This window comes from Herpailurus yagouaroundi, unplaced genomic scaffold, assembly GCF_014898765.1.
Source record: "Herpailurus yagouaroundi ecotype Mexico unplaced genomic scaffold, PumYag 192, whole genome shotgun sequence".
Taxonomy (NCBI): domain Eukaryota; kingdom Metazoa; phylum Chordata; class Mammalia; order Carnivora; family Felidae; genus Herpailurus; species Herpailurus yagouaroundi.
The window spans coordinates 17,223,592-17,236,077 of record NW_024412423.1 but is presented as its reverse complement, the minus strand read 5'-3'; the positions used below and the strand labels follow the sequence as shown (position 1 = coordinate 17,236,077).

The window sequence follows — 12,486 nt, the reverse complement described above, 5'->3', positions numbered from 1 at the left end:
TGCTGCTCATGACCTGAGATCTTGCCTTGGCCTAACGGGCTCTGAGAGTGACAATCTGTTGAATCTCTGGGAATCAAGGATCTCATTAGTAGGATTAAGTGATTTGCTAGGCTCACATTTTAGGCCGAGGTAATTTTGGGCTTTTGCCTCCTTAAGTTCTACTATGAAAAAATAATTTAAAACCTGTGAGTGAAGTTTCGAGATACATCCATATTTTATAGAAAATAGTGACATATACTTTTGAAAAATCGGAAGAAAGCAGTGGGGGGAATGAAATGATGTCCTCCATGTGCTCCGTCTAGTCACCCTAAGTATGCAGGTGGCAAAGAAGCAAGCTTGAGGCTGCTGCTTCACAGGACCCTTATATTTATTGCAGGTCTACAATTCTTGTGGGTAGAGGTACTCCAGAATTTGAAGCTGTTAAGAGTCTAGAAAATTAAAAAGTAAATACAGAAAGTAACTATAAAAGCATGATGCATGATGGAACAGCTTGTGTGGGGTCTAGGGCAACCCTGCAAGCAAATGCATTAATATTTACGCAAAGCAATGCAATGAATCACTGTAAATGGCCTTTTTTCAAATCACGTCCAATTTTGCCACAGAAGAGTTCGGCTTTTAGGGGCCAAATGTGTCACAAAAAACTTTCAGGTTCCACTCCTTTATGGAGCTTTGAATTTCAGAGAAGGGTTTGCAGAGCTGTCTTAATTCTCAGTGAGTAATCAGAAAACAACTACAGTTTTGGTAAGATAAATATTGGAAAATCCTTCACCTCCTCCACACGTGGCATCACAATCTTCCCAGCCTGTGTGCGTCCACATGAAAAGGGGTTCGGGTGCTTTTGAGCTCTGATTCTCTGGAAGAGGGTCCGATGGGATAGTATATTCATAGTGAAGACCATAATTTTGGTCTTGAAATAGCAGCACCTATAATATATAAGAGTGATCAAGGCAGATGGGTTAAAGGAGAGCACAGACAATGTGAAGTCTAATACCAAGGATATTGATATCTTAAAACACTTATTACATGCTCTTTTTACATGCAGAATTGTGACATTATTACTGAAATCATCGAAGTGTCATACTTCTGAAAAGACTGGTGCTACACATTTACCTCTGAGCTAAAGACAACATGAAAAATGGCCCACTTAATGAGTTCAGAGATACCAGATCATTTTTTTTTAAATCTATGAATGGACTAGGCAATTTCCCAAATTATGATACATGTAGAAGATGAAGTTAGTGGAGGGGACGGGGCTATCTGTCCTACCTAACTTCAAGAGATAAGCCATAATCTAATGTCAAACGTAGACCTTCCACTCATATAAAACAGAAAGATGGACAGAAAGTCCCTGTGTCACTGGTAGAGGAAGAGGATAGAAGACTTTGGGAATCACTTCTCCCCAGAAGGGATAGAGAACGTCTCAATTAACCAGAGAACAACAATATTTTTCCATGTTGCTTAAAGTTAACTTCCAATTTTGGCAAGATTACTGTTTTTCCATTTGCAGCAAAGATCATTTCATTTGAAAAGAAATTTTTGTTAAAATGAACTCTTTAATAAATATTAACTTAATAATGGTACAGTTAGGTACACATATGTAAACAGTGCAACAAACCAAGAAAAATGCATGAGGATAACTGCACACTGGGCCACACTGGACTAGCACATAAGCAGAGACCATGTCTGTTTTGCTCCTCCCTGGTGCCCAGTGCCAAGATTAGAAGGACATCATCTTGGGCAATCATGTCTATTTTAAATGAAAGAGGGGTGCCTGGGTGGTTGAGTATGTTAAGCATCTGACTCTTGATCTCAGCTTGGGTCATGATCTCATGGTTTGTGAGATTGAGCCCTACATCGGGCTCTATGCTGACTGTGTGGATTCTGCTTGGGATTCTCTGTCTCTCCCTCTCTCTCTCTCTGCCTCTCCCTCCAACTCTCTAAGTAAGTAAATAAATAAACTTAAAAAAATAAAAACTTTAAAAAAAATAAAAAATAAAATAAAATAAATGAAAGAAAAATGCCTGAAGTATATTCATTTTAAATGAAAGAATGAATGAGAATGTATGTTCCTTTAGAAGTACATTTACACAAAATATGTCAACTCCATGGAACATATTACTTCTTTGAATCTGAGAATCTATACAATGCAATATCATGCATAAATCATTATCTAAAATTTATATTTTGTTAAATTATTAAAGAACTTTGTTGGATATTAAACCTCTATCAAGGGAGTTGTAATGACAGGTAATTTACAGTTAACACTCAATGGGAAAAAAAATTACATGAGCCCAGGGTTAATTTTCTTTGCTTTTTTTCCCTCAATATTCTGCTCAATATATCAACAGAAATGCTAAGATATATTTTAATAGGTGGATCTGGGAACTAACATACTGGAATTATAAATCAGTTGTATCAATAATAAAAATAATAGTTTTTAAATTCACGTACACATAACGTACTGGGATACTCATTCTAAGTACATCACAGTGTTGATTTTGGCATTAAATATCGCATTTGATGTTGCCAGTTATAAGTGACTTGGGGCTAAATGAGTTAAGAGAGAGAGAGATAGAGATTGACTTATCTTGTTTATGGACATAACCAGACTATTACATAGTTTTTAAAGGGATAAAAGGAACATAAATTACAGCTATTTGCCAACTTCTTTAATTTAATGAAAACATGTCTCTTTTTCCTTAAAAAACTACCTTTTCATTGATAGAACTTTAGATTGTCCTTGAATATCTAATGCCATTTAAAATAAAGACATTGGCTACAAAATCATTAGCTCGCTCTTAAACCATCTGAGTTTGGCAGTGTATCTCTGTGAGAAGGAAAGTGTGACCGCGTTACAGTTGAGGGGCACATTTTGAAGCATGGCAGCAGAAGGTATTGCCTTTCAAAATTCAGTACCGGCTTTCAATCTGTAATAGTCATTAAAGAAAAATATCTTAGAAGTGCAGTTTCCCTTGGATTACTGAATAAATCCAGGTCACATAGATGCCTTCTTTTAGACATAGTTCACTGACTTTAATTATGCTTCATGCTTCCAGGAAAAACCTTGGTAATTACCAGGCAGATTAAGGATTCTGCAGCAAGGAAACTCCTCTGCCCAACACTGAGATCTCACAGACCGTTTTAAGATTTTGAATTAGAGACTTAATAAAGAGCACTGGTCTTGTTCCATAAAAAATGTAGGTTACAATCATATAAGGCAGGTTACCCGGTGGCATTTTCTGCAACCCAGGCATTAAAAATTGGTTTGTTGTTGATAATGTTGTTATTATAAGTGACCCAATCATGGAAAGAGCCAGATATTGGTCATACGGTGTTTGGTTAAGTCACTTTTTTTTTTCTTTCTCCAGATGGCATAGGGCACAGAGTGGAGTTTCCAATTCAAATTAAATAACAGGATCCAAAGAAACTGTGAGGAGATGAAGAACATAATGATTGAAAGTATATGCATACTTATGATCCCATGCTGTCTGGTGTGAAGAACTTACATCTAAGCTTTATATCAGGAGAGACTGATTAACACGTGGTTTATTCACAGCTGAATGACTTACAGTGAGACTCTGTGCCCGTTACTTAACCTATTTCATACTAAGTTTATTTTTTAATCTGTGAAATGGAACAGTAATAATACATATCACTCAGGGTTACTATAAGGATTAAATGCTTTAATGAAGCCCTTTGGCAAAGCCCTTTGGAACAGTGTCTGACTCAGGGCTCAGTGAGTGGTATGTATGATCATTACTATTAAGATCTGGAGCAGAAGGTCCCCATGCATCTCACTTGGCTCCCTTCCTTCCTGTTGGTAAGGTCTATGATTTCAGTTCCATGAAACACTGTTATCTGAAATGTGGTCACTGGACCAGCAGCAGTGACATCATCTGGGAGCTGGTCAGAAACGCTGAGCTCATGTCCCACCCCAGATGAAACGAATCAGAATGGGCATTTGAACAAGAACCCCAGGTGATCTGCAGGAACATTAAAGCAGAAAAAGCAAACGGGCTGATATGTGATTTGAACCTCTGGCTCCTAGACCAGCAACACAGATGTCTCCAATTGAAGACAAATTCAAAACTTGAATTGTGTGCCGATATTAAGTAATGTGGCACACTACACTCCAAATAAACAGTCAGTTGATCGTGTTTTAGAGTTGTTTTTATGTGTGGACTTAAGGAGGTGTTGAAGTGTCTGAATTTCAGACTTTGCCACTAAGATGGAGAACGTGCCAGTTGTGCAGTGAGTGCTTGGCTACCGAGGCATTACCAGTGACTGCAAAGATCAAGGTCAAAAGGGGCATGTGAACCGGCCACCAGCTGGGACGCAGAGCCCCAGCATTCTGCTCCCTTCACTTCATACTCGTTCCTGCCTCAAACTGAGTCTTTTACTACATGGTAGTAAGAAACACTCAAATTTTCCTAATTCTTTACAGGAATCAATTCACCTATAAGAGAACAGAAGAGGGTGATTGGAAGCACTGTTAGACGTGTTTACCAAATCTTTTCCCAGGGATTTTATCAAAGGCATTTTATCAAAGGCATTTTATATAGATTCAGAAAATGCCCATTCCATCGATGCTTGAACTGCTATGATTGGCCACACTATAACACTGTCTTTACAGACATCCACTCTGGTTAGCGATTCACTAAGATGCTGTTAGTAAAATTCCTCTTAGAAAAAATAGGCTCCTTCTTGCCTGATGATTTGCTTCTACTTTGAGTCCGTGAATTCCCTAAAACATCTTGTTCTTCCCCCAGTAATTTCTGGCTTTGACATCGTGACTTAGAATACATTAAAATGAGGGGAGCCTGGGTGGCTCGGTCTGTTGGGCGTCCGACTTCGGCTCAGGTCATGATCTCGCGGTCCGTGGGTTCGCGCCCCGCGTCAGGCTCTGTGCTGACCGCTCGGAGCCTGGAGCCTGTTTCGGATTCTGTGTCTCCCTCTCTCTCTGACCCTCCCCCATTCATGCTCTGTCTCTCTCTGTCTCAAAAATAAATAAACGTTAAAAAAAAAAAAGAATACATTAAAATGAAAACCTAAAAACCCACCTCTCGGATAATTTTGAATGTCTACCTGACAATTCAACCTTGGAAGAAAGATTAGACAAGGTACATTGGGAAAGCCCTTTGCCATAGGAATCGGATTATGCAATGTCATCAGTTCGTCCCCTCATACCAGGAGGTGTAGAGGTGATGTGGTAGGACCTTTGGCGGAGATCTTCTCCCAGAGGCCTCGTCTTACATAATGAACAGTAGTGCCCGCTAAGTTGAATGCTCCCGAGTGTTCAATCTTCCAGTCACTATTAATAGACTGCTTTCCAGTGTCGCGTAGAGCTATAAAGAGGTTCAAAAATATTATGACAGTTGAACATGTCCTTATTTTGTTTCAAATGATTTTTTTTAATTGAAACTTCCAGACTCTTCCACATAATTGAATTCTCTAAGACACATTTATCTGAAGGTTAATTGAAGCCTTTTATGTCACAGTTCTATGAAAATGTTTTGATAAGGTAAGCCAATAAATCTTCCTAAATATTGTTTAAGCTAATCTTCATGGATTGAATATTTGACCATCTCCAAGTTTTTTATATTATAAATAATGCTCAGATAAATGTACCGTATAATGTGTATATCTGAATATTTGCCTCAGACAGAATCCCAGATTTGGAATTACAGACCCAAATATGTTAAACATTTAAAGACTGTGAGAAATATTTTTAAATTGATTTTCACAAATGTTGCATCAATTTAGGCTTCTGTAACAGTGATCAAGAGTACCCAGCTTCAAATACCTCATGGAAGCACCTTTTTCTTGTATAATATTTCATCATGACTGAACAGTTATCAGCTATCAGCTATAAAGTAGGAAATGCTCAAAACTTCTGGGACCTCCCCAAATTAACAATTATAAATATGTTATCTGGCTTTATTGAACTTCTAATCTAACTGGAATACGCTGAAACTCGTGTGGGAAGAATGAAGAAAACCTGTCTGAAAGATATCATTTCCTGAGGATGTTAACCAGGGGAAAAGAGAAGCAGAGAAAGAACATTCCAGACCGAGAGAGCTACACATGGGAAGGCCTTTAAAGGTCACAAAGCTTGGTGAGAATCAGGGAGCAAGTATGCAGGACACCAGATGCGCCGAAGGGGATCATAGGAGGAGGCTGGAGAGGTAAGGAATCGCCGGACCTTACAGGCCTTGTTCATGTTTTAAGGGTTTTTTTCCTAAGAAAAAATACAAAGCTATAAAAGTTTGTGAACAATGTTGTATAGAAATGGACCGATATGGAGCAAATTTGGATGGGGAAGACAGTATATAACATTAACACAGTAGCCCAACTGAAAGTAATGGTAGCTTGGATTCAGGTATTGGAAAAAAATACCAAGAGGCATTTTGGAGTGAAACTGATAATATGTGATGATGACTTGGCTGTCGTGGGTGATAGGAAGTATGAGGTATAATGCAACACTTTTAGGATGAGAAAACAGGTGGGTTATGACAACAAATAATGAGATGGGAAAGACAAGCAAAAGAACATGTGTGAGGAGAAATACCAGGAGTTAAATTATGAACAAGATAGATTTTTAAAAAATCTCTTGTTTAGTTGCTATTGGGGTTAAAGGTATTTTTCATTTGCTTATGAGTCATTTGCATTTGCATTTAAAATTTTTAATTAACAAAATAAATTATTAATTCTCTATTAAGGCTTTTCTGGTCCACTGAGGGATTTTTCTGGTGCTAATATTTCCACTTTATAAGTGATGTATCAACAAAATTTTTGAAATTTTACCTTATCAATATTAATTTCTACCAAATAATAAGATTATTATGTACTATCCATAAAGTACATTTTAGATAAATCTGAAAACATATATGCTTAATATTTTATGAAAAATATGTAAGTATTCACTTTTACCTTGAATTTTAAATTTGAGAGGGAAATAGTGGTGACAGAAAACTCTTACCACTTTGCAAATAGCTATTACCATCTATAAATGGATATACTTCAGATAATGCTAAACTGATTTAAAAAATGATTTTGCCTAAAAGATAAAATATTTCCTTATATTTCTCTAAAATCTATTAAATATTTTAAGAAATCTTTTTGGCCTAGATTGGTAACTGTGGTCCATATAATTCCATATTGTTCCTGTATTTCAACATATACTCAGGACATAATTATAAAGAAACATTTCCTGAAAATCTCTAATAAAAATGCCTTTAAAAACCTTCCGGGGGTGGCTATAGTATAATGTTTAGACTCAACTGACATTTCTGGAATTCTGCATTCCCCTCAAAATGGAACACACAGGTACCTGAAAATCCACATAATTTATAAGCTTAATAGCAACCTCATATGAAGAATTAACACTCTGTGTATGTGATGTTTCTTATTTTTTGTTTTTGTTTTTAATTCATTAGCTTTAAAATGGGTTTTTAGAAAACCTGTTTCTGGTCATACCTTAAAAAATGGAAGTGTACTAACTCCCCCACTTTAAACAATGAGAAAACTAAAAATATATGAAACAACTGTTTTCAGACACTGGACAATGTCAGGAGAGAACTGAGGTCCCTAAGAGAAGGAGAACAAATGAGATCTCTAAAATTGTTTGACTTTCTGCCTGAAGATTTTTACTAGACCAAACCACAGGGAAGGGGAACTCAAGAAAAGCACAGATAAAAACAGCTTCAGTGAGATGACGACACAGAGAATGGAGTTCAAATTGGCTAAGGCATCTGGAATCTGTTTTATGGAGTACTGGAGAAGAGGGAGCTACACAGAGTCAAGCTCCAAAAATCTGCTGAGGTGTTCCTTTGAGCCTGTGGCTAAATACCAAGGTGTAAATAAGTGTGGTGAGATTCCTCAAGGCTGGGAAAAAGCAACTACATAGGGCCTGGAAACTATACAGCTCCTGGATCTCATGTAAGGTTGGAAGACATACGAGTTCTATTCATTCAGAGTGGGTAGGTCTTACTGAACACACAGAGACTTCAGTGGAGCACTTAGAAAATGTGCACTTTAGAAATAAGGCTGGACTAGTCCCAGAATAAAGGCCACACTGGACCCACCCTAACAAAGCCTTTACAAAAGCTACAAGAAGTTAAGCTGATGTGAAATTAAATTGAGTGGGCAGCAAAATAAAACTCAACACTCAATAAAAAACAACAGCCATTCGGAACTGTCACATTAACAGTGTCCAGCATCCAACCAAAAAATTACTAGATATGTGAAGGAGTCAGAAAATGTGACCCAGAATCAGGGGGAAAAATCTGTTAATAAAATGAGACCCAGAAATCAGAGAGATGATGAAACCAGCAGACCAAGACTTAAAAAAAAAACCCAACTATTATATATGTTCAGTATGCACAAGAATTTAAAGAAAAATCTGTAATATTAAAGAGAAAAATGAAAACTGTAAGAACAAGAGCAAATCAAATTTCTCACAATAGAAACACAAAATCTCTGAAACAATAAATTCACTAAATGGGCTTAAGAGCAGATTAGACATTGAAAAATAATACAGTACACTTGAAGAGCAGCTGATAGATTAGAAACTGATTGGAATTCAAAGAGAAAAATAAAGGCTGAAAAAGTGAAGAGACTCACAGGAAATGTGATAAACTCACATTGGTATAATTGGCATCCCAGAGAATAGGTGGAAGGCAGAAAAATTATTTGAAGACGTAATGCACCAATTTTTTCCATATTTGATGAACACCATAAACTTACTGTACTATTCAGTACAAGGGAACCCAAGCATGATAAGCACAAAGAAAGCCATACCAAGGCATATCATAATCAAACTGCTGGAATCCAATGATGTGAAGAATAATCTTAAAAATGGCCAGAGAGGAAAAAGGCACATTATATACAAGGAAAAAGGATTACAAACTTTCTGGATATACTATCAGAACTAATACAAGCCAGAAGACAATGAAACATTACCTTGAAAGTGAAAGAAGAAAATAAAAAAAAAAAGGAAAACCAAACAAAATATAGAATTCTATATCCAGTGAAAATATCCTTCAGAAAGGAAAAAAAAATACACTCTCAGAAAAACAAAATTTGATAATTTTTCTGCCAGCAGAGTTGCTCTGCAAGAAATGAAAAAGCACAGGGGTGCCCGGGTGGCTCAGTCGGGTTAGCATCTGACTCTTGATTTCAGGTCATGATCTTACGGTTCATGAGATCAAGCCCTGCATCGGGCTCTGCTCTGTCAGTGCAGAGCCTGCTTGGGATTCTCTGTCTGTCTCTCTCTCAAAGTAAATAAATAAACATTAAGAAAAAAAATGTAAAAGGACAGATGTTCTTCAAGTGGAAAGGACACGGTTCCAGGTGGAAATGGGTGTCTATGTGAAGGCCTGAAGAATGTTGGCACCAGTAAATGCATAAAAATACTTAAGTAAGCTTTTTCGTTAATCAGTTCTTTATAGGATGATTGGCTTTAAGGTAAAAATGATTACATCTGTTTTGGTGATTAAAGCATATGTAGAAATAAAGTGATTAGATGGAATGTAGAAATAAAATGCATAATAGCAAAAAGGAGGAGAAGCAGGTAGAGGGAAGCACACTGTTTTAAGGAACTTATATTGTATGTAAAATGGTATAATATAATTTGAAAAGAGAGTGTAAGAAGTTAAAAAAATGCATTTTGTAAATCCTAAAGTGACCATTAAAGATATAAAACAAGAGTTATATGTAGCTAATAAGCAAATAAAAGAGAGCAAGTGTAAGGCTAGAAAATAGAAGACAGAGAAATAGGGAAAAAGGAATAAGAAGGCATGGAAAACACAGAAAATAACTCACTATGCCCATAATTATATTATATTTAAATGCATTAAGGATATTGGTGAAAAGAGAGAGACTGTCAGGCCAGAAGGGGAAAAGAAGACCCCACTCCATTCAGTTCAGAAAAATAGGTAGATTAAAACTAAATGGATAGGGAAACTTAAGCATGAGACACTAATCATAAAAAAAGATATACTGACTATATCAATACCAGACAGCATGGACTTCAGGGATTTCCAGAGATAAAAAAGGGAGTTTTTAAAATGTCATTTAAGGGGCACCTGGGTGGCTCAGTCAGTTAAGCGTCCGACTTCAGCTCAGGTCACGATCTCGTCATCTGTGAGTTTGAGCACCGTGTCTGGCTCTGGGCTGATGGCTCAGAGCCTGGAGCCTGCTTCATATTCTGTGTCTCCCTCTCTCTCTGCCCCTCCCCCGTTCATGCTCTGTCTCTCTCTGTCTCAAAAATAAATAAACATTAAAAAAATTTTTTTAAATGTCACTTAAATTTAACTTACTTCAAATGCTAAATTCTAAATGCCATTAAAAATATATTAAGGAAACGATACAATCCTAAGTGTACAACAGAAAGAGCATCAAAATGCATGAAGCTGGGAGCCTGGGTGGCTCAGTCAGTTAGGCGTCTGACTTCAGCACAGGTCATGATCTCACAATCCATGAGTTCGAGCCCCATATCAGGCTCTGTGCTGGCGCTCAGAGCCTGGAGCCTGCTTCAGGTTCTGTGTCTCCCTCTCTCTCTGTCCCTCCCCTGTTCATTCTCTGTCTCTCTCTGTCTAAAAAATAAATAAAAACATTTAAAATTTTTTTTTAAAAAATGCATGAAGCAAGGGGCACCAGATTATCTCAGTCACTAGAGCGTGAGACTCTTGATCTTGGGCTTGTAAGTTCGAGCCCCATGTTGTGTATAGGGATTACTTAAAAATAAAAATAAAAAAATCTTAAAAAAAATGCATGAAGCAAAACTGACCTAATTGAAAGGAGATACAGAAAAATCCACAATTTCAGTCAGAGATTTCAATAGTTTTCTTTTCCTAATTTATAAAGCAAAAAGAAAATAAACAAGAATATAGAAAATATAAACCAAATGGAGCTAAGTGATGCTTAGAGAAGAGTCAGCAACTGCAGAATATAATTTTTTAAAGTATAAATGGAACATTAACCAACATGGGTCATTGAAACAAGTCTCAACTGAAATCAAACTCAATGTATTTTCTTACCACACAGATTTAAACTAGAAACCAGTAACAAAATATCTATTTAAAAACTTACAAATATTTGGAAATTAAATTGTACACTTACAAATAACCCATGGGTCAGTCAAATCAGAAAATTACAATGGTAATTTGAAAGTATTTTTAACTAAAATTACAGTATCTATAAATTGTGATATGAAGCTAAAGCAGTGTTTAGATAGATAAACTGTCATAACAGCAAAGAAGAAAGGAGTGAAATCAATTATCTGAGTTTCCACCTTAAAATATATAAGAAAGAGCAACAACAAAGGCAATCAATGACACCAAAACTTGGTTATTTTAAAAGATCAAACACAGACACTGCATTACAATAGGAAAATATGACAAAAAAAAAAAAAAAGCTTTAGGACAATAAATTTGAGAAGGTGAAGAAATGGGTTAATTCTTTGTAGACACCAATTACCAAATCTGACTCAAGAAAAAAACCACCTGGATATATATATATGGAACACACACATATACTGAAGAAATTAAGTTGGGCTTTAAAAACCTTTCCACAAAGAAAATACCAACATTCAAACATTTAAGAAAAAATACTACCAATTTTAAACAAAATAGAAAATAGAAGAGGAGGGGCTCCTTCCTAAAAATAATTTTTCCTGAGATAGATAACAACTATAGGGGCACCTGGGTGGCTCAGTCGGTGAAGTGTCTGACTTGGGCTTGGGTCATGATCTTGCTGTTTTGAATTCAAGCCCTGCATCTGGCTCTGTGCTGAGAGCTTGGGGCTCTGAGCCTGGAGCCTGCTTCAGATTCTGTCTCACTCTCTGTCCCTCCCCCACTCTAGCTCTGTCTCTCTCTCTCTCTCTCTCTCAAAATGAATAAAGAAAATTAAAAAAAAAAAAAAAAGATAACATGTAAATACCTGCATTTCATTGTTACCTTCATAAGTAACACACTGATTAAGAATATTTATTTGTATTTAGGGTCACCTGGGTGGCTCAGACAGTTAAAATCCCACTGACTCAGGTCATGATCTCTAGGTTCATGAGTTCACCTTGGGCTCTGTGCTAATGGCTCAGAGCCTGGAAGCTGCTTTGGATTCTGTCTCCCTCTTTCTCTGCCCTTCCCTCACTCGTGCTCTCTCTCAAAAACAAACATTTAAAGAAAGGATTTATTTGTAACTATTAGTCAGGAAAATTACATTTTTATATATTTTACAGCCAAGTGTTTTTAGAATAAGTAAGTTTTTGCAAATTTTTATCTGACACTATGGCTTGCCTTTTAATTTTCTTAATGGTGTCTTTCAAAGAGCAACAGTTTTACTCTTGGCGAAATCAAACACATTCATTTTTGGGTGAAAGGGTTGGTATTTTTGTACATCTATTGTAAAGAAATCCTTGTGAAGCCCAATGTCTTAAAGGTTTTCTCTTATGTTTTTTGCTAGAAGCTTTAGAATTTCAGCTTTTTT

The 12,486-nt window shown here is 36.6% G+C and overlaps 1 protein-coding gene across 1 annotated transcript in view; it reads right to left on the bottom strand.

The window, feature by feature from the left end:
• The window catches only part of ADAMTS19 (ADAM metallopeptidase with thrombospondin type 1 motif 19), a 241,183-nt gene that overhangs the window by 47,508 nt on the left and 181,189 nt on the right, over positions 1–12,486 (bottom strand). Inside the window, exons 18-19 of the mRNA XM_040444385.1 lie at positions 5,188–5,345; positions 770–923 (exon numbers count right to left, since the gene is read on the bottom strand). Of these exons, the coding sequence (XP_040300319.1) occupies positions 770–923; positions 5,188–5,345 (312 nt within the window). The remainder of the gene's footprint in view (positions 1–769; positions 924–5,187; positions 5,346–12,486) is intronic.